Genomic DNA, 26,787 nt, shown 5'->3' with positions numbered 1-26,787 from the left:
ATATATATATATATGTTGGTAATAGACCATAATTTTTACAATTTTCTATAAATTCTACCGAATGTTTGGCGTTAATATGTTTGTAGTTCGCTTTTTCGATTTTTCTCACTAAAGTTTTTTGGTGAACATTTAGTTATCTCTAGGATTACAGTTGTTTTTCAGTATTAGGTGGGACGTCTTTTATTGTTGTAATAAATTCGGAGTTTAACTTTACTATTTGGGTTGGTTGGTTTGACATTTTTATTGATGATATTTTTAAGAATAGCTTCATCTACTTTATATGCAGTTGACATGTAATTTCTGTGATACAAGATGATGTCGTTATCTTGATTGTTGACATGTAATTTCTGTGATACAAGATGATGTCGTTATCTTGATTGTTGGTACTAGGAAGGTTATTGTTGTGTAGTAATTTGTCTTTAACAATCTTTTCAATAGAATAAGTTTTATATCCATTGTTTACAAGCAGGTTAGTGACTCTTTAATTCAGCGTCGCGATTTTCAATATCGGAAGAGTGTGTGAATGCCCGGTTTACAAATGATTTCATTGTGCTGTCTTTAAAATGTTCGGTACATTCACTTTGTCCATTCAAACAAATTCCTGTATTTGTTTCTTTGACATAGACCGCAGTTTTGAATCGTTCTTCGCCACGGGTGACCAACACATCGAGAAAAGGTAAACGTTGTTCCTTTTCAATTTCAATGGTAAATCTTAATTTTGATTTGTTTAAGGTACCAAGAAGTTGGGAGATTTTTCAGGATCGTTATAGGAGACAAAGATATCATCAACATATCTAGTGTAGATATTTGGTTTTAAATTTGCATTGTTTTTGAAGGTCTCATTCTCCAGATGTCCTAAGTAAAAACTGGCAAATAGGACGCCAAGGGGGGGGTCCCATAGCGACACCGTCGATTTGCTTGTAAAGTTTGCCTGTGGGACTGTGAAATGGTGCTTCGGTAGTGCAAATTTGAAGAAGGGACTTCAGTTGTGCTTTCGGTATGCTCAATGGAACCATATCTGAGTGGTAAACGGTGTTGATAATTATGTCAATAGTATCATGAATTGGTACATTTGTGAATAGTGATTCAAGATCCAGAGAGGCAATAAATTTGCATAGTTTATTAATGCTGAGGAGATTAATAAACTCACGGAGATTAATAACTCACGGGAAGATTGTAGTGTGTAATTGTTTGGAATATATGGGGTTAAAATTTTGTTCAAGAATTTTGCAACAGGGTATGTGACTGTTGTAATTTGGCTAATAATTGGTCGGATGGGATGATTATTCTTATGCGTTTTAATATTTCCATATAAGTTGCCAGGAGAGTATTCGCCTATAAGTGAAGTTTGTCATCAGTATCATCAAAACTTTAGTGAAAAAAATCGAAAAAACGAACTACAAACATATTAACGCCAAACACTCGGTAGAATTTATAGAATATTGTAAGTATATATATATATATATATATATATATATATATATATAAATAAAACTGATTAGTCAATAAAAGTGTATAATAATAATTATAGATTTTAACAATTTTCATTAAAGGAAAAAAGATACAAACTATCTTGGAAAACCCTTTCAACATTTAAACCATAAGTGGCACATGTTTCATGATAAGTGCAGTTCTTGAGATCCATGGCCAACTTTCGAGCTCTGGCATCATCTATAACTCTGGGGCTGCTTTCACTTATTGTATCTTGCGTTCCTACAAGAACCATTGGCAGATCTGAAAGGTCTCTGTAATGGGCCATGCGAGCAAAATGAGCATACACACTACTAAAACTGGTCTCATTTTCCAAACTGAAAACAAAGATGACAGCATCCACCCAGTGACTGAACTGTATAATAAAAAAAATTTATGACATTCCAATTTATTTAAACGTTTAATCTGGCCGAGGGTCGTTTCGGCATATGTCATCGTCGGAGTCTAAAATGGCACAACATAAAATTATTTTCAGGTAATGAAAATAATGATCTCAAACTCAAAAGTCAATATGCCAAAATTTCATACAATATAAATAGATAATGTTTAAACAAATTAAAAATAGTTATCATAAAATTAAATAAGGGTTACAAAATTACAAAACAGCAGCAATTCTATGATAAAAATATTTTCTACAAACATCAAATTTAATTTTTAAATGAATCATACAATCGGTTGGAAATTCATTCTAAATTTTAACAATTTTATTGGATAGAAATTGTTTCCTAATATTCATGTTTGACCTCATCAAATCCACTTTGAGATTTGAGCACCTTATTGTCAAGAATGTGCAGGACTAATGCATTATGACAGAGATAAAATGTTTTTTAAAGAGATTTTCTCGAAAAATAATTGTAAATTTAATTATAATAAAATTTGTCAAATAAAACTGTTTGTCTTTAAATTATTTTACAATTACTGAATTATTAACAAATTCATGGTTTCGAAAGCTTGTAAACACAAGTTTTTTTTAAATTGAAGTATTGAAAAGTAGTTAACTACTAGTTAATTATTCGAAGGTAGTTAAAGAGTAGTTACTAGCTACTGCTGTTCAAAGTAGTAAAAAAGTAGTTAACTACTTTTTTCAACTACATTTTTAAAGTAATTAGCACAACACTGCCATATCATGATTATAAAGTGCTAGTGGGCATAAATTGGAGATCTTTCCAATTATATAAAGTTATCGGATTATAAACAAACTACAAAAAAATTAACATCAAATACCATGTTAATGCTCTATCATGCATTTTTTATCCTATATGGTCAAGTCTTTTGAGAATTAAATTTTCAATAATCTAACAAATAAATTATTTGTTGTACGCGTTTGTTTTTATTTGAATAAGTATCACACAAATCAATTATTTTCTAAATACAAAATACTTACCACTAACTAGACTTTGTTTTTATGCATAAAGTTATCGATTGTCACAACTACAAATTTTTAAACTCTTTCACATACATCAATTCATCGACCAGACAGAATGGCAGATTAATTTTAATAAAAGTTAGATCTATTAAATCTTTTTAAAAAATTTGCGAAAAATAGTTTGCTCAGCACATCTAGAGCGTTATGAATTTAATTTAATTTGCATGTTTTTTTGTGTCTTTTTTTTTGTTTTTCAGTCATTATGTCGTTTTTCTTTTATTATATTTTCTTTTAAATTTATTTTATTTTCATATTTTAATTATTTTTCATTGTTTCGATTCAATTCTGTTTTATTGGTGAAATTTGATTAAATTAGTATTTTGTTGTAAATTATGTATTTATAAGTTTACTGTTGATATTACAATCATACTGTTTTTTACTAAAGTAATCAGCACAAGTTTGTACATTCTTTGGTTTGTAATGGCGGTGTAAACATCGCTTTTGTCATTTTAAATATTACTAGTGACTTGTTTTCCGGATTTTCGTAAAATAAAATATAAAAATATTCGGTAAAGAAATTACATTGACTTTTGCCGTATTTACTTGGAAAATTTATGAAGTTGGAGTAATTCTAAAATGTCTTCAACGGAAAGAGTTGGTGAATTGCTCCAAACAGCTGGACAAGCATTGACTCAACTAGGATGGTTGACGGGCCAGTTGCACTTCAAATGATGATTCTCTAAGTACAAACAAATGGACAAATACTGTAGTTGATATGTTAGCATCAGGGGTCTACGGAAAATTCATCGTGGAAAATTCATCGTGGGAAAATTTATCGTGGAAAATTCATCGCGGGAAAATTCATCGTGGGGTAAAATTCATCGTGGAAAAATTCATCGTGGTGGGGTAAAATTCACCATGGAGTGAAATTCATCGTATATATCGTATATAACATATAACGTATATAATATATACGTATAATATACAAAGTATACTGTATTGGAGGTTATATCAATAGGCAACGTATAGCATCCATGCTTATTAATACTATCATTTGTATACCCTTAGTATGGTATAGAAAATATATACAAAGGTGGACCGCGGACGTCGGACGTGTCTGAGTAAGTTAAGTAAAAGTCTATAATAAAATACTGTATGTGAAGTGTGTCAGAAATGAAGAAGTAGTTTTTGCATCACGATTCGCTAATCTTTGTGTAAAAATGTCACTAGAATTCGTGTACAGTGAAAAAGGAAAAAGAAAATTAATTGACTCAGGTCACTTGTTCGTAAAAGATGCGGCTACAGAAGAAAAAACTTTCTGGAAATGTGATCAATATCAAAATCTTGTATGTCGGGCACGTTTGCATACTCGTCATGACAAAATTGTAAAGAGAGTCGGTGAACATAACCACGCAGGAAATGCTGCTCGGGTCGAAGTTGTTAAGGTTGTGAATCAAATGAAAAATGATGCTAGGGAAACGCAGGATGTTCCTCAACGAATTATCACCAATTCTTTTATTGGCCTTTCTCAGGCGGCTTCTGGCCTAATGCCAAATATTTCTACACTTAAAAAGACTATTCGAAATACCAGGCGTCTTGCTGATCGTGCACCACCGAATCCAAATTCTTTGGTGGACCTAGTCATCCCTAATGACTATCAAATTACACACCATGATGATCAATTTCTTATGTTTGATAGCAATGATGGTCTTAACCAGTGGAAGCTCAACCTGTTTTAGACTATTTTGAAGACACTTGGATTGGAAGACCTAATCGGCGTCAACAACGCAGACCTCCACGTTTTGCATACGACCTGTGGAACTGCTACAATGCTGCTCTCAATGGCTTGCCAAAAACCAACAATTCCTGCGAAGGGTGGCACAGAGCCTTTAGTGAGCTAATTGGAGCTAGCCATCCAACAGTATGGAAATTCATTTCATCCTTGAAAGACGAACAAGCTTTAAATGAAGGAAAAATAGAACAGTATGTTGCTGGTGCCAATCCGCCTCCAAGCAAAAAGGTTTATCGAGACACCTAAATAATTCAACGTATAGTACAAGATTACGATAACCGTGATAGAATGGATTATCTTCGTGGATTGGCCCATAATTTTAACTTCTAGGCGCATCTCTCTTGACATACTTGCAAATTTTCATTGACATGGTTGAATTTCATTGACATTTTCATTGACATGATTTCATTGACATGGTTGCAAAATAAACACATTTTTGAGTTGAGTTGTTTTAAATTTCATTACAGAAAAGGTTAAGGATAGAAAAGTCCTCAAACTACGTATTTATAATCTACAACATTCATGGGGTGTGTAAGGTGTGTAATTGCAAAAACTGTTTTTCACAATAAATTTTACCCCACTATGAATTTTCCCCCTCGAATTTTCCCCCACAATGAATTTTCCCACGATGAATTTTCCCACGTTGAATTTTCCCTCACGATGAATTTTCCCACGATGAATTTGCCACGATGAATTTTCCACGATGAATTTTCCGGACACCAGCATCAGGTATTAAAAGATTTTCTGAAGATCTTAACCAGATTTCCTCTGTTATCAAAACAACAGCATTAACTACTAAAAGCAAAGAGAACAATAGCAATGCTGTATCAGTGTCAGGAATACATTCCTGGTCAGAATACCCTGACTCTCCTACAGATGATAGACCTTTCATAAACGTCACAATGAGAAAAAAAACCATCCGCCTAGCAAATTGAACATTGTATCCTCTAACCAGGCAGGAATGGATAAAACTCTACAAACCACAAGCCTTTCTTGCAGCAAAGTCAACTTTGAATCCTCTAAACACTCAGAAAAGGATAAATTTCTCACCACAGTAAATACCACACTGAGCTATTCAAAACCTGCTTCACCTAGGACAAAGCCTCATACTTTAGATGAACCGGTAAAAAAAGTTAAATCCAAAAACAAAAGGCCAATAAAAATCATTGGTAAAAAACTGAATGAAGGCTGCAAACTGCAGGCCAATAAGAACCTCATTAAAAAGAAGGTGTTTCATATGAGCAACCTTCAAACATGCAACAGAAAGGATGTCACCGATTTCCTCTCATCAAATGGGATCCCATTCTAGGTGGCAAAGATAAACCAGAAAAAGATTTCACTAACAGAGACGATGAGGATGCGACCGACTTCAGAGTCTGTGTTGAGGCGACTGATACTACTAAAATGACAGACCCTGATATAATGCCTAAAGATGTGGTGGTCCGTGAATGGATCTTCAAACATAATAAACCAACAGTTGATAACACAAGTAAAAATGGTAATATATGACTGTTGCCTGCTGTGAACTGTATGAATTATGTTAATCTGAATGATGACAAAAAAGCAAATGTGAATGATGATAGCTATGATAGTATATGAATACGCTGTGTGTGTTTGTACACATCATACACATTGCATATGATAGGCGGAGATCTCTTTGAATTCGAACCCAGTCATTGCAATAGCAAGACCAGGCACCTTTAACCATTGAGCCATCAAGCAGCCCTATGCTGACTATGGTGTGAATAAAGCCATGATCACTGTTACTATTGTTATTAATGATGTTGTTGATATGAGTGGTGACATGAAAACTAATGTCAACGATGATATCAATTGTAGTGCAAATAAAGTCATGATCCCTACTGCTGTTATTAGTAATGTTGTTGATATGAGTGGTGACATGAAAGCTGAGGTGAATAATGATATTAACGATGGTGTGAATGAATTCATGAACTCTACTTCTGTTACTTGTGATGTTGCTCATATGAGTGTTGTCATGAAAGCTGATGTGAAGGATGACATTAATGATGTTACTAATGTGTATGGTGAAACTAATGGTGTTGTGAATGAGGTTATTAAGGTGAATGATGACATGAATGTTGATACAAATGATAACATTGATTTAAATGTAATTGATGACATGACTGCTAATATGAATGATGACATGGATGCTAATGTGAATGATAATATTAACTTTACTGTGAATGATGATATCAATACTGTTTTGAATGATGGAATTAATGTGAATGATGGTATTAAATCTAATGATGACATGAATTATAATTCACTTATTGATATGTTCAGTAACATATATGCTGATTTGCCTAGCTGTTTCAAATTTTTCTCAATTTCTTATTACTTTACTCTGTCTGAGATGAATAATAATACACTTGGGTGACTGTGGTCAAGACGCCCAACGGTTGATCGTTGTGCATATAAATTGTCGCAGTTTAAGTACTCATTTGACGGAATTAATTGGACTTGTCAATGACATAAAAATCAAAATCAAGAATTGTATTATTGCCTTGACTGAAACCTGGTTGCAGGATAATACCATTCGTGAATATATCCATGCGAAGCTACCATCATATGATATTGTCATAAATAACAGAACCATCAAAAGAGAAGGTGGGACTGATATCTTATTTAGTAATAATATTGTATATCACAACTTAAATACTAACCAAAATTTTAATACTGACTGCTTTGAATGGTCAGGCATTAGAACTATATTATTATTTTTTTAGTATACATAAGCCTCCCAATGTCAAAGTAAATGACTTTCTAGAATCCTTAGATGTCTTTTTTAATGTATGTATCAGAATTGAGAAGGGTTCCAATGTATATGTACTTGTTGATTATAACATTAATATAGCCATTGACAATTATGCATGTCAAGCATTCCTGAATCTTATGAGGGGTTTTGATTTGAGTCCTATAAATTACCGACCGACGCATGTACATAATACCTGTGCGTCCATCATTGACAACATTTTTACCAATGACATTAACTATCTTTCTAAGGATATCTTGTGTGAAGATTTGTCGGATCATCTGCCATTTTTATTTTAATAGAATGGGAAGGTCTCATTGTTGCCAACCATCCTCGTCCACCGATAAGAACTCTAACAATCAATGCTGTAAACTTAAATTCATCCAACAAACTCCTTAGTGAATTATGTTGGCCGGATTTTTCCAGTGATTCTGATTTAGATTCGGATTATGACAATTTTTTTAACTTATATACCAAATGCATCAATAGCTCCTGCCCAATAGTTGTCAAAAGAAATCGATTTAGAAAACCGTGGATGGATGTTGAGTTATATAATATCTGTTTACACAAAAATAACTTGTACAAAACGTATTTGTGCAATCCTTCTCTTTGTAATAAAAATATATATAATAAATATAATAATCATTTTATTAAATTGAAAAGAGCTAAGGAAAAACTTTTCTATGAAAATAGATTTAATAAATGTCGAACTCATAAAGAAAAATGGAATGCAATAAATAGTATGATTAGACCCAAACCATCCGAGTCTCATCTCATTAAAGATGATGACTCCATGATGAGCAAAATAAGAATAGTCAATGAATTAAATACATTTTTAATTGAGCAAGGTAGTAAACTAACTCCCGGCAGTCCACCCAATCCGTTCCCAAATCAATGTTTGTTTAACCAACTCAATTATCCATCTTTCCTAGCTGTGGATACATCTCCTAATGAAGTCATTTTAATAACGAATAAATTAAGGAGTAAAAATTGTTATGATGGTGATCTTTTATCAACAAAGCTGTTAAAGAACACCATTCATACCATTGCACATCCACTTGCATCATTGTTTAATAAATTCATACGAATTGGTCACTTTCCAAAGAGAATGAAATTGGCTAAGGTACTGCCCATATATAAAAGCGGTGAGTACAATAAGTATGAAAATTATAGACCTATATCCATCTTATCAGTTTTTTCAAAGATATTCAAAAAGCTGATGTTTAGCAGAATGTGGAAATTTATACTAGATAATAACATGATTGATAAAAATCAATTTGGTTTCATCCCAAATTCATCCACAGAAAAAGCTATAGCAATGTTATATAGATCACTCTTAAGTAACTATGAATCTAGGAGGCTCACCATTGGTGCATTCATTGACCTTAGCAAGGCCTTTGACTCAATTAATCATGAGATTCTAATTTACAAATTGTCTAAATACGGTTTTTGTGGGTCAACACTAAATTGGTTTAAATCCTATCTTAGTAATCGTAGGCAATATGTCTGTGTTGATGGCGTTGAATCATCTCCCTTAGAAATAGTATCTGGAGTCCCCCAGGGTTCAATTTTGGGGCCTCTCTTGTTTATCCTTTTTGTTAATGATATATTTTCAATATCAAACACTTGTACCACTATTCTTTTTGCAGATGACACAAGTATTTTTCTGTCTGGAGATGATCTGGCGCAACTGTTCTCCGATATGAATGAACAACTAAGCAAATATTTCAATTGGTTTACTGAAAACCGTTTGGTCTTAAATTCAAAAAAGTCATGCTCTTGGTCTTTGGCTCTAAGGTAGCTACCAGAAATGAATGTCCAAACAAATTGAACATTCACATTGGAGACTCGGTCCTATCAAGGAACCACTCGGTGAAGTTCCTTGGTATTATAATTCAATCCAATCTAAAATGGTACGAGCAGATATGTTCGGTTTTGAAAAAATTGTACCAGGTCATTGGCATTGTTTATAGATCTCGAACAAAGATAAACAACCGTTCGATGATGTTGATTTGTTACTCCTTGTTTTATTCGTACTTGATATATGGAAATGTTTTCTGGGCTTCGACCTATAACTATTTAATTGATAAATTAACAGTGGTCCAAAAGAAATTTTTGAGGGTGAGTTTCTCGTTGAGGCGTCTCGACCACACCAAGCCAATATATATAAAACTTAACATTATCACTCAACTGAACATATATTTAACATTGTGTTTTATTTACAAAGTCTTAAATAATGATGATTACGGGGAATTAATGGCGCTTTAAACTGTCTCTAGTAAGACTAGACGATGTGGTATGCCGAAATTGGCACATGGTCGTACCGACCTAAATTACAGAAACTGGGCAGTAAGAGGAGTGAAACTCTGGAACACCTTGGGCATGAGTAGCTTGATGTGTCCTAGTCTCCATGCCTTGAAAAGAGGCCTAAAAAAGAAATGCATTAGTATCTAATGCTTCAAAGGGACCAGCATACGGACCTTAGTATGATGAGGGGATGGTGTTACATCTCTGCTGGCCTCCACGGAAGTCATCGTCAGTGACGTGAATCGATTATATACATATTGTTTGTTCATGCATGCATATTATTTATTATTGTAGGTGTATGCATGTGTGTATATATAAGAGTATTATTGATATTGATATTAATGTATTATTACTACTGTTATTAGGTGGTAACTTGTTGGTATTATTGATGTATGTATATATCTATATATGACAGTTTATTGTTTATTTCAAACACTGATGTTGTTAGTTAAGGGTGGTCTCCACAAGGAATTCCCTTTTCTTGATCTCCTGAATTTTTTTTGTTCGAATAAAATTTGGAATAAAAAAAAAGTTTCTTTTAACTTCTTGATTACTGGTATGTCAATAAAATTTAAAAAAAATTCCTATCATCAAAAGAGTTTTAACATATCAGCTTGCAGTTTGTAATTTTCAAAACAAAAAAATTACTAATTGTATTAAACAGAAAATTTAGTAGCTAGGACCAGTAAAGCAAACAAATAAATAAATTATTGGAATCTAGTACATTATAATAACTAACCGTTCATTAAGAAAATCTATAAATGACCAATCAAAACCTTATTCGTATATCAGTAAAAAAAAACTCTAAGTAATTTTTTATAAATGTTATACAAAACAAAATTAAGGCTTTAAAGTAAACATTTTTAAAACATACATTTATATAGCATTAAAAAACTTTTTGTTTTAAATTGATGTGAAGAAAACAGTATACAGAAAAGACAACTAAAATAATTCCACAAAAAGGTTCTACAAAAGTTAAAAATTGCACTGAACTACTAGTTCTGCAATAATTAAGACCTAATTTTGTATACTAATAAAAAATAAGATAAACATGATGAATATGAAAAAAGACCTTTGTTTACTTTTTTAATGATCATTTGTTAGTTTTGCTGACACGCATGATGAAAATTTTTATGAAATAAGATAAAAGAAATTAAGAAACAAATTAATCAAATAATGATAAAAATAGCAACGACAGATCATTGACAACCAAAACAAAAAAACTAAATAACATCTATTTATCTATTTATAAGCAAAATAGCTATTGTCAGCGATAAAAATTCAAAATCAGTCAACAATAATAGGACTGATGACTGTGATTAAATTATAGCAGCCTATTAGTAAATAACAACATTGTTACCTGCATCTCTGGCATGCCACCTTCGTCCCTTAGTAATAGCAAGTGACTTTGACCATCTACTATAACTTCTTTTTTGAATCTTCCACCTTATAAAATTCATAAACAAATGTTATAAATAAAAATAATTTATTTTTATATGTACACACACATGTAAGATAATAAAAGCACGTATAAAAAGTTACCTTCTGGAGATTCATCAGACAGATACGATCCAGTCAAGTATCTATGAACAAGAGCAGATTTTCCACTGTCTACACTTCCCAGTATACCCTTAAAAAGTTAAATAATTAATTAATATATGACATTTTATTTTGCTTATTAAAACGACACTTGAAACAAAGTTATAGACTTTTGTAGCATATTTGAAAATTGCAAGCTTTCTATTTATGTATGTCATCAAAAAAAGCTGGCTAAGTTGTTTTTCTGAAATAATGACATCAAACTATTTGAACAGCAATTGTTATAACTGCGGTTCTTTATTTTTTTTTGCGTCATAACCCTTTCAGTACCATAATCCATGTTCTGGTTACCCCAACTGAAAAATTATTTTTGTTCATAGGTGATTTAAAGTGATGTCAATTTTTCTCTTTAGCATTACTGAGATATATCAATCAGTCAAGAAACATAAAGTTCTGAATATGAGAAGCATTGAGCAATCAGTATACTGACAACCCAATAACACCTTAAAAAATCTAGCAAAGTAAAACATATTATGTAAACAAAAGCGAGATGATTGCCATGGGACAAAATAGAATACAATAATAGTAAATTACATTGAAATAAACATTTTTTTAAAAATTGAATATATAGAGATGACCTCAAATAGGTTTTAAATAGAAATTAAGCTTATTTAGATTTCATTTTGGGAAAAAAGTGTTTACGAAATAATTTTTAATAAAAACGTTTTAAAATTTTTAGTTCTTCAAAAGAAATATTCAGTTTGAATTGAAGGTCTGCATTCCGATCGATTTTGACACATTCTATCACATATTCCAAATTCCGTCGGAATCAGATTATTTGAAGCTATAATCATGTGTAATAATTCCGACATGTCAGAATCGAAACAAAAAAACTACAAACAAATGCTTTATCCATCCTATAAATAATCACCATAGCTAGATGGCTATAGTGGTTATTTATTGTCCAATGAAGTAAAAAGATTAATGGCCTTTAAATAATGAATCTAAATTACATTTAGATTCATTATTCAAAGTTTGTAAATTACATAACAAACAAGTAAATAAAATTAAAAATTGTTAATAAGCACCATAATGTTTAACAAAATAATAATATTCCCAATGTAATTATTATTTAAAAACAGAGCCATTGGTTATTTAATATTGTTCGATTTATTTAAGAAGAGATACAGTGAATCTTTCACGTCTGATGGGAATGTTTCAAATATTCCAGGGCCAGTATGTTTCAAATTCAAGGAAAGCCATTTTGATTATGTAGGCGACACGAATCGAAAAGTGCGAATGCAGTGGCAGATTAACCTTTTTGCCACCCATAGGTGCCCATAATTTGCTGCCAAAATTTTATGACAAATTTACATAAAAGCATTTGCATTAAATAGTTTAGAAAAAAAAATTTCTGTGAGAAAACCCCTCAAAAGCAAAATCAAAGTCCAATCCTTGCAAAATTGTTTTTTCAATGAGCATGATTGCAAAAATGTTTAGCCTTTAATGAACTTTTGATTTTATTGATTGAATTGTTTATTATTATTATTTAATTAAAATAATAATAATAATGTTATTTGTGCAGCGCCCTATGCATAGCGCCAGAGGCACCTCAATAAACAAATATCAGTACGACTACCTAAGGCCTGTTCAAAAAGATGCTGCTTCAAAAGTTTCTTAAAGATGGATGATGAGAGGCAAACTGTTCATCATATAGATAGAGAGCAATGTGAAAGCATTTATTGACAAGAGCTGGTTTATTGACTAGTTGGTGCAGTTGCAATGATTAAGACAGACAGAGGTGATGGTGATGATTAACAAATGATAAGCAGCAATCAACCGAGTGTTTATCGTTGACGGCTGATGATATGATGAGGTTTTTTGTGAAAAAGATAAAAGCTATCAGAGAAGAAACGTTACTAGACGACCCAGAGCACGCAATCAGTCAGTGTGACAAGTTCCTGGAGTTTGATACGTGTACGGAAGACGAGGTTAAACCAGCATTTGTGATATCTAAAACAACAGTGTGTGCCTTGTTTGCTGGGTCATTTATCCACCCATAGACTCTTGCCGTCGGTTCAGTCGGCTTACAGACTTGGTTTATCTACGGAAACTGCTCTCCTAAAGGTATTTGGTAATAAAGTAAAACAAGTTGATAATGGTAATGTGGTATTGTTGGCGCTTTTGGATCTCAGTTCTGCATTTGGCACGGTTGATCATGCGGTGCTTTTAAAAAGATTATCGGTCTCGTTTGGTATTAGCGGTGTGGTGCTTCAATCAGCCTGGTGGTGACTTTTGTACTGTCTAGATTAGACTATTGAAATTCGTTGCTGTATGGTGCTGGTGTAGGGGTAGTAAAAAAAGTTCAACGAATCCAGAATGCTGCCGCCAGATTAGTCATTAGTATAAGTAGACGTGATCACATTATAAAGTTGTTGGAAAATCTCCACTGGTTGCCGATCAGGAAACGGATAAAATTTAATATGGCCGTGGTGGCTCATGGTTGCGTACATGGTGGTGGCCCAGAATGTCTGAAGGAGGTTTTTCACAAAAGAACTGAAGTTGATGTGGGACATGCATTGCGTTCGGTTTCATCAGAAATGATGGTAATTCCTAGGACCAGGACAAAACAGGGTAACAGATGTATACAGGTTGCTCTGCCCAAGGTATGGAATGATCTTCCAACAAAATTGAAGCAAATTGTTCCAGAAAAAGATTTCAGAAGAGAGTTAAAATGTTATTTGTTCAACAAAGCATTTAACCACAGTACAATCCTCTGAGGTATGTCAATAGAGTGAATAATATCAATAGAGTGAATAACATTAATAATAATAATAATAATAATAATAATAATAATAATAATAATAATAATAATAATAATAATGCGAACTCTTTTATTTCAAGGCAAAGACACTAAATAATTATGAAAATAAAATAATGAAATGTCACAATAATATAATAAAATGTAATAAAATGTCAATGATTGCCACAATGCTCATTTTTAGAAAAAGTACATAGCGGTGAAGTATATTCAAATATATATCACAAATTGTTTCTGTCACAATATATGCCATACGATAGTTTTATAACAGTCTCTATCAATTCATCGTTGAAAGAATCTGGCCACAAAATTTTAAAAAGTGAAAAATTAAAATTATTATAAAAACCTATTGGTGATATTTCAAAAGTATTTATAATTATTGTGCAGTGTTTATAGTTGTCATTTAGATAACTGTGCAAATTGTCTGAATATTTTTTGATCTTGTATTGCCTGGATGATTCAAGATTTATTTCATGACAAACCGTTAACTCTAAGATCTCTACTGTGTTGCCTAGTAGTATGGCGATGTCAGGTCGTAGAATGTTGAACAGATCTGATATAGGGTGAACACCGTCAATTTTTAAATCTGCAAACAACCGACAGTAGGCAGGCGCACATAGTTTCAATCGGTTGGTGATCGCGGCCAAAATTTTATTATGTCTTTCAGTGTATCTTTTAAGTGTGGATGTGGAACCGCAGTTAGAATTCACATGTTTATTTGTTTGTTTACAACCGCAGAGAAGGCACAAAGGACTTGGAGTTTTGCCCCATTTAAACAAATTGGCGTTTGTTGGCAGTTGCAGTACCAAATATTTCCTGGCAAATTTGAAGAGGACTCCAGCAAGATTCTCTAGGGATACTGTCAACTTTGATGTAATTGATTGTTGATTCTTTGTACAAACATTGAATTTCTTTGTTTTGGTTGGTTTTAAAATAGTTTCACAGCTTCAATCTCGTTTTTTCTGAGGTATCCTCTAGGGACATAATATTATGGCCTTCCATCAATGCTGGCAGCGAATTTAGTTCTGCTACACAGCCACTAATTGGCATATCCAACCAGTTTCGGATAGCTTCAACAATTAGATTATCCAGATTCTCTGCTATCCAAGTCAACGAGAAACTGTAGCTGCGAAGTTCAAAAATTATTTGAGTGAGAACAAACCTTCTCAAAACCTGTAGTCTCTGTTGTGGGCGCACATCCAACTTTGAGATCTTTTCCAACAACTGAATGACCTTCAACTGTAACTCGTTTTTTGCTTCGGAATCTTTGCATTCATAATCGTAGTTTGCCTAGATACCTGAAAGATTGACCAATTTCCACGTTAGGGATTTGTACGTCTTCAATCGTTAACCGTGGCAAGAATTGAACATATTTGCCATCTTTTTTCCTCATTCCAAACGAGCAGCATTTGTCAACTCTCATTTTCATTTCTGACCAGTTGCACCAAAGTTGATTCAAATCGATCAGTTTTTGTGCTCCTTCAGTGCTGTGAGCAATGACTGCCGAGTCGTCGGCAAATTGAAGCCATGATCTAGTATTTATGTTGGAAGTTGGGCCCCAGAGATAACCAGGTTGTTTATATTCTTTGGTGTCCAAGATTTTCATGAGAGGGTTGAAACAGATATTAAAAAGCAGCGGGGAACAGGGGTCGCCTTGAAGTACACCTTTTCTAACTGGTATTGCTTGCGACAATTCACCGTTAACAGATAGTGATATAGAATAGTTGCAATACATTGATGCTATTATATTATGAAATATTAGTGGAACATGATATTTTAAGATCGAAGTGATGAGATGATGGTTTACCTTTCCAAAAGCATTTCTTAAGTCCAACAATGTAACAACAATGGTGCGTTGATGTCGCTTGGCATTTTTTAATAGATGGGTTAACATTTGGGTGTGTTCGGCTAACCCATCGACAGTTGGGTAAAAGACTTTTGGTATATTTTTGTTGATAAAATTGTTTTTGTCAGTAAAGTTGTAGAGTCTTGATTTTATGAGAGTTGAAAATAATTTATAGATTACTGGTTGCAAAGTAATTGGACGAAAATTTGATGGGTCTTGTGAATCACCTTTTTTGTAGATTAGGACCGTCAATTCTCTACACCAGCATTTTGGAATTATTGTAGCACGCCAACACATTGCAAACAATTTATGAAGGTATGTTCTCAATATTGGGCATCTTTTGAAAACTATAATTGAAATTTGACAAGGAGATGCCTTTGCTTTTCTTTTCTTCACAATTGCAGTAATCTCATTGTAAGTTGGCGGATTTAAATTTGCTTGAAACGACGGAGAAGGAAGGGATCCAATTTGGGAGACGAAACGTGGTACGATCACCAGCGTTTAGTAGATTTTTAAAGAAGTTGGCTGCTGTTTCCATGTTGAAGAGTGGCGATTCAGAATTAGATTTGTTAAAAATATTATTTCATGTTTTCCAAAAGTTCTGTTTCAGTTTAGTTAAAATATTGTCTTTATTTTTAGATACTTTATTAGTTTTTAATGTTGCCCTTATCTGCCTGCTGAGCATGAGTTGGCTATCTTTAATTTTTTTAATTTTGTTTTTAAATGTCTAATATTGCAATTTTTGTGCTTCTTGGTGTTGAATCTTTTGTTAACGTTCCATAATTTGACGCAAATGTGAGTAAATTATGTTTTGAAATTCGATGGCGAAGTTGTCAACGTCAGCACAGTTGTTAAGACGTTTTAGTTCAATATGAAAAAATGCGTTGGCTTTAACCCAATGTGTTGACGATTTGAGTATTTTTATACCAGGTAGTGGTTTTGGAATAGTTGTTGAATCTGATGTGTGTTGAAATGTTGTTGCATTGTTATCATCGCTGTCGACTGGTTCCACTTCGGACTTCGTGGGTCTGAGCGATTTGTAAGATTTACATGATCTTTGATGCATCAACAGTCCTTTCCGACCCTTGCAAGTTTTACCACAACAACAAGTCATCATATTATTTAAATTATCAGGTAAAATATTATTATTATTTGTTAATAAATTGGAAAAAATGTTAACGTTATTGTTTGGTGAAATAATTTCCTTAGAGTTAGAATGAATTGCTGTACACCGCCAGGAGTGTCTATTAATAAAATTAAAGTCTTTATAGCAATACGGGCAAATTGTTGCGTTTACATTGTTAAAAGAAATTAAACTAATTAGACTATTAACCTTAAAATAATCGATTAAACCAAATTTTAAAAAAGGCAGCCATTTTCTTTATCAATTATCCTACAATTTGATATAAAATTTAAATATATACCACGTTATAAAACCTTATATTGCTAAAATAAACAATGAGCTACATAAAAGCGACTCTCTTGTTCAAAGTCAAAAGCAATAATAATAATAATAATAATAATAATAATAACAACAACAACAATAATAATAATAATGAGAACACCTTTTTATTTTCATCGTAAAAACGTACATGAAATGAAAAAAAGAAAATAACAATTAATTGTCAATGATAATCAAAATTAAAATATATATGTATATAGTAAAATGTCCTGAAATAATCTCCGAAGCTCGCCATCTTATAAAAAGGATGTGTACAACGAGAGAAGGTTAGTCCTAAATGGTTCATTCAATTTGCATTTCTATCACAGTAAATACTATATGACGACGAAATTGCTGCATAAATAAGGTTGTTGATAAAATCATCAGTCCATATTAAATTAATAAGAGACAAATCAAAAGTATTAAAAAAACCTAAAGGGGATATTTCAAATGTATTAATTGTAACGTTAGAATGTTTATAATTATTGGTCAAATTTTTTTGCAAATTATGGGAGTACTTCGCCATTTTATAGTCCTTTGATTTCAGAAAGTTTGTTTCATGGCAAACCGTGAGCTCCAGGATTTCAATGTTGCTATCGCAAAGTAGTGCGATGTCAGGACGTAGCGTCTTGAAGAGGCAGGATAGTGGCTGATACTTATCTTGATCCGTGTCTGCATATATGGAGACATCAGGGCCTGCGCATGATTTCAACCTGTCTAATATTATTGAAAGAATTTTGTTGTGACGTGTTGTAAATCGCTTCAGTGCCGACACCGCGCCACAATTTGATAAAACGTGTTTGTTTGTTTGGCAAGCGCTTCATAGAGGACATTGTGCAGTGCATGATTTTCCCCATCTTTGAAGGTTGGCGTTTGTCGGAAGTTGTTGGATTAAACTTTTTCTGACAAATTTAAACAGAACTTCCGGAAGACATGTTACGTACCTCGACCAACGATCTATGCGAACAGCTGGGATGTGTGCTTGAATTGATTTTAATATTGTTCCTTGACATTGAAGGGATGTCAGATGATTCAAAGCTGCGGTTTATTGTTGTTCTTTTATTGCTTTTATATTTCTTAATAATAATGATGATGATGATAATATAATAATAATAATAATAATAATGGGAACATCTTATATTTTTCACCATAAAAAACATACAATGATAAAATATATATATATATATATATATATATATATATATATATATATATATATATATATATATATATATAAGTTAATGTTAGTTAAGTGCAGAACGGTGAAATATATTTAATTAGCATCATAGCTTGTTCCTGTCACAGTAAATGTCATACGATAATCTTATAACAGTGTTTATCAATTTATCATTAAATGATAGCGGCCATGGAACTTTAAACAGTGACAAATTAAAATTATTGTAAAAACCAATGGGCGTTATTTCGAATGAGTTTATAACTAATGGACAATGCTTATAGTCTTTATTTAAACAACAATGCAAATTATTAGAGTATTTCTTTTGTATTGCCTGGAGGATTCTAGATTGGTTTCATGGCAAACAGTTAATTCTAGAATCTCAATTTTGTTATTTTGAAGTATGGCGATATCGGGTCGTAAAGTGTTGAATAATTGAGATATTGGGCGAATACCCTCAGACTCTATATCTGCAAATATGCGGCAATTGGCTGGAGCGGATATTTTCAGCCAATTGATGATCACGGCCAATATCTTGTTGTGTCTTTCGGTATATCTTGCCAGAGCGGATGTAGAACCACAATTGGAAACTACGTGCTTATTTGTCTGTCGAGAATCACAGAGAGGGCATTGAGGGCTTCAACGCCGATGTCCAATGCATCTGTGTTTCCAACCGTTGTGCTAACGAGAGTCTTAGTATTCGTATACATTTCCATCACAAGTCGAACAAGATATTCTGGAATGAGCTGTCGACGTAGAATATTGCTTTTCAGCTTCCACGTTTTGATTTTCCGAGGCATTTGTTTAGAGTTATGTTTTGATAGTTCGACAACCAGGTCTGCCACAAGGTGTGTATGTTGATTCGCCAGGTGTTGTTGCTTGAGAGCGAAGAAATCAATTTGCGTGGCTGATGGTCTACTTTTGTATGTTATGAGATGTTCCAACCTTTTTCAGTATACAAAACCGTGACATCAAAGATGCGGTTGCCATCTTCATTCCGTTCTCCATAGCCAAAACCGCCATGCACGTTGTCAAAACCATCTGTTTTCTCTCCAACGTGGCCATTGAGATCGCCTCCAATCAGGATTGTTTCAGATTTTGGTATTGTTGTAATGGTGTCAGAGAACGCAATCCAGAAGTCATTTTTCATCTCTTCTGATTCACCTGTCTGTGGTGCGTATGCAGAAAAAATAGTCATTGTTTGCTTTTCTAGGAGAATCTTGATCCACATGAGACGTGAGTTAATCCTTTTAATATCCAGTACTTCTTGGGCTAGCGGTTCTTTGACAAAAATTTCAACACCATTTTTGGCCGTCTTTTGACCATTCCAGAATAGTTTATATTTTTCTTTGTCTGAATTGATATGACAGACACCATTCGATTTCCATCGGGTCTCCTGAAGGTAGCAGATGTCAATCCTTCTATGCACGAGCATTTCTGCGATTTCCATGCTGCGGCCAGTCAGTGATCCAACATTGAGCGTTCCAAGTCTAAGTACAATAGAGGGGCCATTCTAAATTTTTCTGCAACATCCCTCCGCTATTGCATACTTTCCAGGGATTCTTATCACCTCTTGACCACTTAAGGCCTGCTGGGGACTAGGGGCCGTTGTTTTTTGTGATGGCATGGAATAAATTTTGGGGAAACTTTTTACATCCGGAAACCCATCCTGTTATAAGCGGTGGGCAAAGTCTTTTGCTCAAAAGCACGCAAGGCAGCGTGGATGCAGTTTTATGTCATGCCCAGGACTTTTAATTTATCATTTTATACAAATTCCATTTAAATTTAATTAATCACTAATTAAATTTAACTTACTAGTTTAATATCTGGTACTGATCGACTGAGAGTCCACTCCTGACTGTTAACAAAAGAATCTAAAAAAAAATATTTTTGAGTTTTCAACAAATGTGAATCAATATCTGGTGATCAAAAATCAATTTAACTAAGCTTATGATAAAGAAAATCTTTAATGAACTAAACAAAAAAAAAAGTGATAATTGAAATAAAAGCATTTATTGACAAGAGCTGGTTTATTGACTAGTTGGTGCAGTTGCAATGATTAAGACAGACAGAGGTGATGGTGATGATTAACAAATGATAAGCAGCAATCAACCGAGTGTTTATCGTTGACGGCTGATGATATGATGAGGTTTTTTGTGAAAAAGATAAAAGCTATCAGAGAAGAAACGTTACAAGACGACCCAGAGCACGCAATCAGTCAGTGTGACAAGTTCCTGGAGTTTGATACGTGTACGGAAGACGAGGTTAAACCAGCATTTGTGATATCTAAAACAACAGTGTGTGCCTTGTTTGCTGGGTCATTTATCCACCCATAGACTCTTGCCGTCGGTTCAGTCGGCTTACAGACTTGGTTTATCTACGGAAACTGCTCTCCTAAAGGCATTTGGTAATAAAGTAAAACAAGTTGATAATGGTAATGTGGTATTGTTGGCGCTTTTGGATCTCAGTTCTGCATTTGGCACGGTTGATCATGCGGTGCTTTTAAAAATAATTGAAATAAAAAACTAGCAAAAATTTTTATAAAAACATATTTATAAAATTCAATCAATCAATCCTCGTTTTAGTCTCCATCCGTATTGGGTGGGACATTTTTTTATTCCATTCATCAGCTTCTGTCTCCAAGTCGATCTATCCATTGCGTCTGTCTTCTTGAGACCAAGTGCCTCCTGTATGTTCTGCGTCCAGGAATTCTTTGGGCGACCTCTTGGGCGGCTGCCAGGCACCTGGTGCTCAGTAACGGAAATTATTGTATCGTTTTCGCATCGCTTCACATGGCTAAACCATCGAAAGCGATGACGACCTTCAACGTGCACAGTCCCGATCGGTTCAGGATCTAGGTTGTATGGATATGGTCCCATAGGTCGACATGCTGCATCCAACGAATCAACTTCATGCCAGTTTGGTGAAGCTGCTGTTCGAGTTTTGTTGTCATCGGTCATGTCTTTCCACCATACATCAGAACAGAACGTATAGCTGTATTGTATAGCTCTGAGCGCAGCGGTAGAAGAATGCTACGCCGCATCAGTACTGAGGCAAGGAGGTGTCATCTGCCCCACGCCGCACGTATGCCCCACCACCAAGTTTCGCGGTTGTGTTGGCGTTTTGGTCCCAATTTTCCACATACAGCTTTTGCAGCGTTCACTAGAGTGTCCTGAAAAGATTTCTAGGTTATGTCTACCTTCTCCAGACGATCCAGCTGTGCCAATACCAACTCCTCAAATTTCTCTCTGAACATGGGGTTCTTCAGTTTCCATGTCTTTATTCTAATAGGCATTCGATCAGTCACAGGGCGTGATCGTTCCATGATCATATCAGCTGCCAGCAATCGATGTTGAGGGATGCATGCTTCGCCTGGAGTGACTTTGGTATTCCTGAATAGTCGTCTGTGCTGTTGTCTGACGACAATAAAGTCAAGTTGTGTGCATGACATCCCGCTTTTATATGTGATCAAATGTTTTGCCCTCTTCATGAAGTAGGTGTTCAACAGGGAGAGTTCATGGCTTTCAGCAAAATTCCAGAATCCGTACACCGTCTTCGTTTTGATACCCGTAGCCAAAGCCTCCATGGACACCGTAGAACCCATTTGCTTTATCTCCAACATGGCCATTGAGGTCGCCATATATCAATGGTATTTCTGATGATAGTGATTTCCTGACGGCATCGGAGAGTGTGTTCCAGAAGTCATTTTTGGCGTCTTCAGATTCACCGGTTTGTGGTGCATATGCAGAGAAAACAGTCAGAACCTGTTTTCCCATTCTGAGTTTAATCAGCATTAGGCGTAAGCTGATTCGGGTCACCTCCAGTACATTTTGTGCTAGTGATTCCCGTATGAAAATTCCCACTCCATTTTGGACTGTCTTTTGGCCATTCCAGAACAAATTGTAACTCCCAATGAGAGAGACACCATTTGATTTTCATCTTTTTCCTGCAGAGGACAGATGTCAACCCTTCGCCGTTGTCTTCTTTTTTCTGGTACAGTTGGTTCGCGGCATCTTATTCCGTATTATTTGATGCAATCCTAGAAGATCTCCCCGCCCATGACTTTCCCCTATCCACCATCTGTCACTATTGTCACAAATATTGTCACCCCTTGACCATTTAAGGTTTTCCAGGAAATAGGAGATCTTTTCTTTTTTGTGATGACATGATGTTTGGGTCAAGAATTTTTTTATCTGGAATTGCCCTATTTCTAACGACAACCACCAGATATAATCAGTGGGCCTAGCCTTTTAGCTAAAATCACACAAGGCAGCGCGGTTGCAGTTTATTTCGTGCCCAAGAGAGCACTGTTGTAGGCAGTGCACCCAGCCTTTGGATTAAAGGTCCCTGTTCCACAAGGCAGTGGATTTAGAATAGAAGATCATCCGCTGTTTGAACCGTTATCTTAGGATCCTCCACCTCTTTCACCGTTGTCTTCTTTTTTCTGGTACAGTTGGTTCGCGGCATCTTATTCCGTATTATTCGATGCAATCCTAGAAGATCTCCCTGCCCATGACTTTCCCCTATCCACCATCTGGGGACGTGCCTCATAGACAGTGCACCCCAGCATAAAATTATAAAAGTGATAAATTAAAAACAAAATTGATATTACATTAGTAACTGTCCCTCAAAACAAAACTCAGTATTTCAATATTTTTGAAATGGGAAATATTTTTGCCCATTAATCACAAATAAGATTTCTCAAGCCTATGGTTAGGTATGTGCAATGATTCAGCTATAAAAAGAACAATAATAAGGTTGAGGTGGTTAAGGCTCTAAATTTGACAAAATAAATTGTTTTGAAGCAAACACAGATTTTGTTTTTTAATTAGGTTTTTTTAAAATAACAAAAGATTCACATCTCGTTTTAATCAGTGGCGAATCCAGAATTTTTTGGTAAGAGGAGGGATGAGGGAAAATTTCAAAATGATGAACAAAATAATTGACAAAATGTTAAGTTGAAGACTTTTTAACACAGAATCTTCAATATTTTCTTTTTTCATGGCCTGGTGTGGATGATGCATTCCACCCAATCCCTTCTCCCATTGATCTACCAGTGTTTGAATTATATTTCAAACTACGTTTTTATGCATATGTATTTTGTTATTTTTACTAAATGACTGTTATTTTCAGAATCAAATAAAGTAAATCTTAAAAAATAATAATTATGTTCATCTTATTGCCCTTGATTTCTCTAAAGCTTTTGACACTCTCAATCACTTCTCACTTTCAAATAAGTTAGCCTCTCTTCCATTACCTGACAACATTTACAATATCATAATTAATTTCCTATCTAATAGGAGTCATTCTACCCTTTTTAGCTCTACTCTTTTATCTACTCTACCTATTAACTCTAGCGTAGTTCAAGGTTCTGTCCTTGGCCCATCTACCTTCATCATCAACGCTTCTACTCTCAAAACTTTCCATAGCTCAAATCAAATCATCAAATACGCTGACGACACCTACCTTATCATCCCATCATCTAGCTCAAACACCATTCAATCAGAACTCGACTCATTAACTACATGGTCAAAACGATGCAATCTTTCACTTAATCTCAATAAATCATTTGAACTCATCATTCACAATAGCCGTAAAAAAATAACATTACCTCCTGAACACCCATCAATTACTCGCACAAATCAACTAAAAATATTAGGCACCACATTCACCTCCACACTCAATATAGCACCTCATATCAATTACATCATCACAAAAGGCTTTCAAACATTTCACGCACTCAAAACACTCCGTTCTCAGAGGCATCAAATTATTCGACATCACCGAATCACTCATCATCTCACGCATCAAATATGCAGCTGCCTCCTGGTCTGGTTTTGCCACGCAACAACTTCAGCAGCTACAATCTTTCATCAAAAAATTAATTCACTTCAACTACCTACCTGCATAATATCCTACCATCACTCAGATATTCAACACACTCGATTCAAGGCTGTTCATGAAAATAGAAAATAACAACAACCACGTCATCCATCCTCTACTACCACCAATCAAAACTACAACACACAACCTTCGTCAGCGCAAACATAAATATCAAGTCGCCGCCCAATCTACATACCAGGAAAAGACCTTCATCACAAGACACCTCAAACATATTAGCACTTAAGAAAACTTCATCATTACTGAACTAGTTTTTACTTATTGATCACCTCACTTTTATCGATCACCTCACTAACTCACTAAGTTTAGTCTATTAATTCATCAATTCTCACTATTAACTCATTTAGTCTATTAATAAGTCACCAAATATATTAATAATCATTTAACTTTTTCGCACACAGGCCTAGCCTTTATCTATCGATCACCTCACTAACCCACTAAGTCATCATCTAGTCTATCAATTTGCTGTTACTTCATTTTATATTCCATTGTCAATTACTTTTCTTTTATTTGTCTTATTATTATTTATTTTATTCTAACATATTTTATTTTCATGTTTTATCATTTCTCTTCCTCACTTTTTGTATTTATTTTCTCACTTATTTGTTTAATTTTGTTTCACTGCCTTGCATGTTGCTACAGTTTCTGCGTCTGTCAGATCCTGATTTTTAAAGAATAAAAAAAAAAAAATCTTATATTTTATTTTTACTTATTGAACATACCAGTATGATGTGGTTTTTGCATGTGCATATATAATGTGTTTGTGCGTTGCGTGGTGTGGACAGTGTACAGCCTTTGTGGCATGAAAGTTTAATTATAAGTATAAAATAACATATAAGCAGTTCTGCGTTTGACAGAGTTGCATTATAAAGAATAAAAAAATCTATCTCTAGCTTATTTAAATTGGGAAATTCAACTCAACCATCATTTACAGACAAAAAATTATTGGTTCCCATGTATTCAGCTGCAATAAAAACCTCAATTACCATTTTGTCATGCTTATAATTTTGAGACAATTTCTCATAATCATTTTTTGCATCCAGGCATAAAATTAATATTCTGATGTATGTATGTGTTTTGGCCTGTATAAAATGAAAATTTGAGCTAATCTGACAAAACTTATTTGATTTCCAAATTCAGCTTTTCGGATTCAGCATATGCAAATTGACTATAATATAGCAATAACCGGGTCAGACTAATTTGACTTGACTTGGCCAACTTGACTGGCTTGCATGCCGAACATAATGAAACACAATTTTTCTTAATTTAATCGAAACAAATTGTTATAATATAATTAAATAATTATTCTTAATAGGTATTTGAACAAAAATTGTATTAAAATAATGCGGCACATTGCGACAATGTCACAAAATATATAATGACTGACCTGAGATGTTTTTTATTGTACTTGGTATTTAACTGATTTTCACAAAACCACAATTTTTCTTAATTCATTTGAAACAAATAGTTATAATATAATTAAATAATTGTAACAAAAATTGTATTAAAATAATGCAGCGCAATGCAACAATTTCACAAAATATATACGTTATATATGCAAATATTCTTGTTAGTTTCTTTACTTTGTCGCTTGTTGAAAGAGAAAAATTGGTTACTTTTGTAGATTTTAAGAAAAAATTATCTGAATATGAAAAAGAATCATTTGTTATTTATACTACTGCTGATTCAACAACTGTTGAAAGAGCACAAAAAAAGCAACCCAATAAAACATTCAGGTGAGCAATTTATGATTACTTATGATAATTATTTTATTTTAGTAATTTTGTTAAAAAACTTTATATCCTAATTAAAGGTCATAATTGGCTGATATTGTAATTAGAACGCTTTTTTATCACAACATATCTTTGTCATCAAATTAGCCCACTTGTAAATGATCACAACAAAATGAATCTTTTCACAAAGTTTGCATGTCCATTATTCGTGATTCAGTTAAAAAATCGAATTGTGATTCGCCACTCTTTTGATATTATAAAATCATGACAAACTATTCTTATATCCAGCATGAAAAGCAATTTTACTTGAAAACTTCTCTCACAGGACGATTTCAAACAGTTAGAACAAATTGTCAAGGCATGGAAGGATGGTCATGAAGTAGAAGTTGTTTACTATGGTAATGTATCAATTGATAACCATCAAAGTATGTTTTAAATGTTTATAATGGTAATTAGCACAATGTTATATCTTTACCCATATTTTTGAAGATAAAGAAAGTTCTTGTGGTGACGTTCTTGAGACCTTGTCATCACCATTGCCTCCATTTCTACAAAAAATTGAAACTGAAAGTGTTGAAGTACTCAAGGATGATCAACGTATTC

The 26,787-nt window shown here is 33.8% G+C and overlaps 1 protein-coding gene across 1 annotated transcript in view; it reads right to left on the bottom strand.

The window, feature by feature from the left end:
- Positions 1 to 26,787, bottom strand: part of HELRODRAFT_110061 (hypothetical protein) — a gene marked incomplete at its 5' end in the record, with an annotated part of 48,129 nt that overhangs the window by 18,825 nt on the left and 2,517 nt on the right. The window contains 4 exons of the mRNA XM_009015073.1: positions 1,566 to 1,846; positions 11,090 to 11,175; positions 11,272 to 11,359; positions 20,366 to 20,424. Of these exons, the coding sequence (XP_009013321.1) occupies positions 1,566 to 1,846; positions 11,090 to 11,175; positions 11,272 to 11,359; positions 20,366 to 20,424 (514 nt within the window). The remainder of the gene's footprint in view (positions 1 to 1,565; positions 1,847 to 11,089; positions 11,176 to 11,271; positions 11,360 to 20,365; positions 20,425 to 26,787) is intronic.

Source organism: Helobdella robusta (assembly GCF_000326865.2).
Source record: "Helobdella robusta unplaced genomic scaffold HELROscaffold_15, whole genome shotgun sequence".
NCBI classification, from domain to species: Eukaryota; Metazoa; Annelida; class Clitellata; order Rhynchobdellida; family Glossiphoniidae; genus Helobdella; species Helobdella robusta.
Note: the sequence above shows the minus strand (reverse complement) of the source record. Positions and strands in the feature narration are given on the sequence as shown.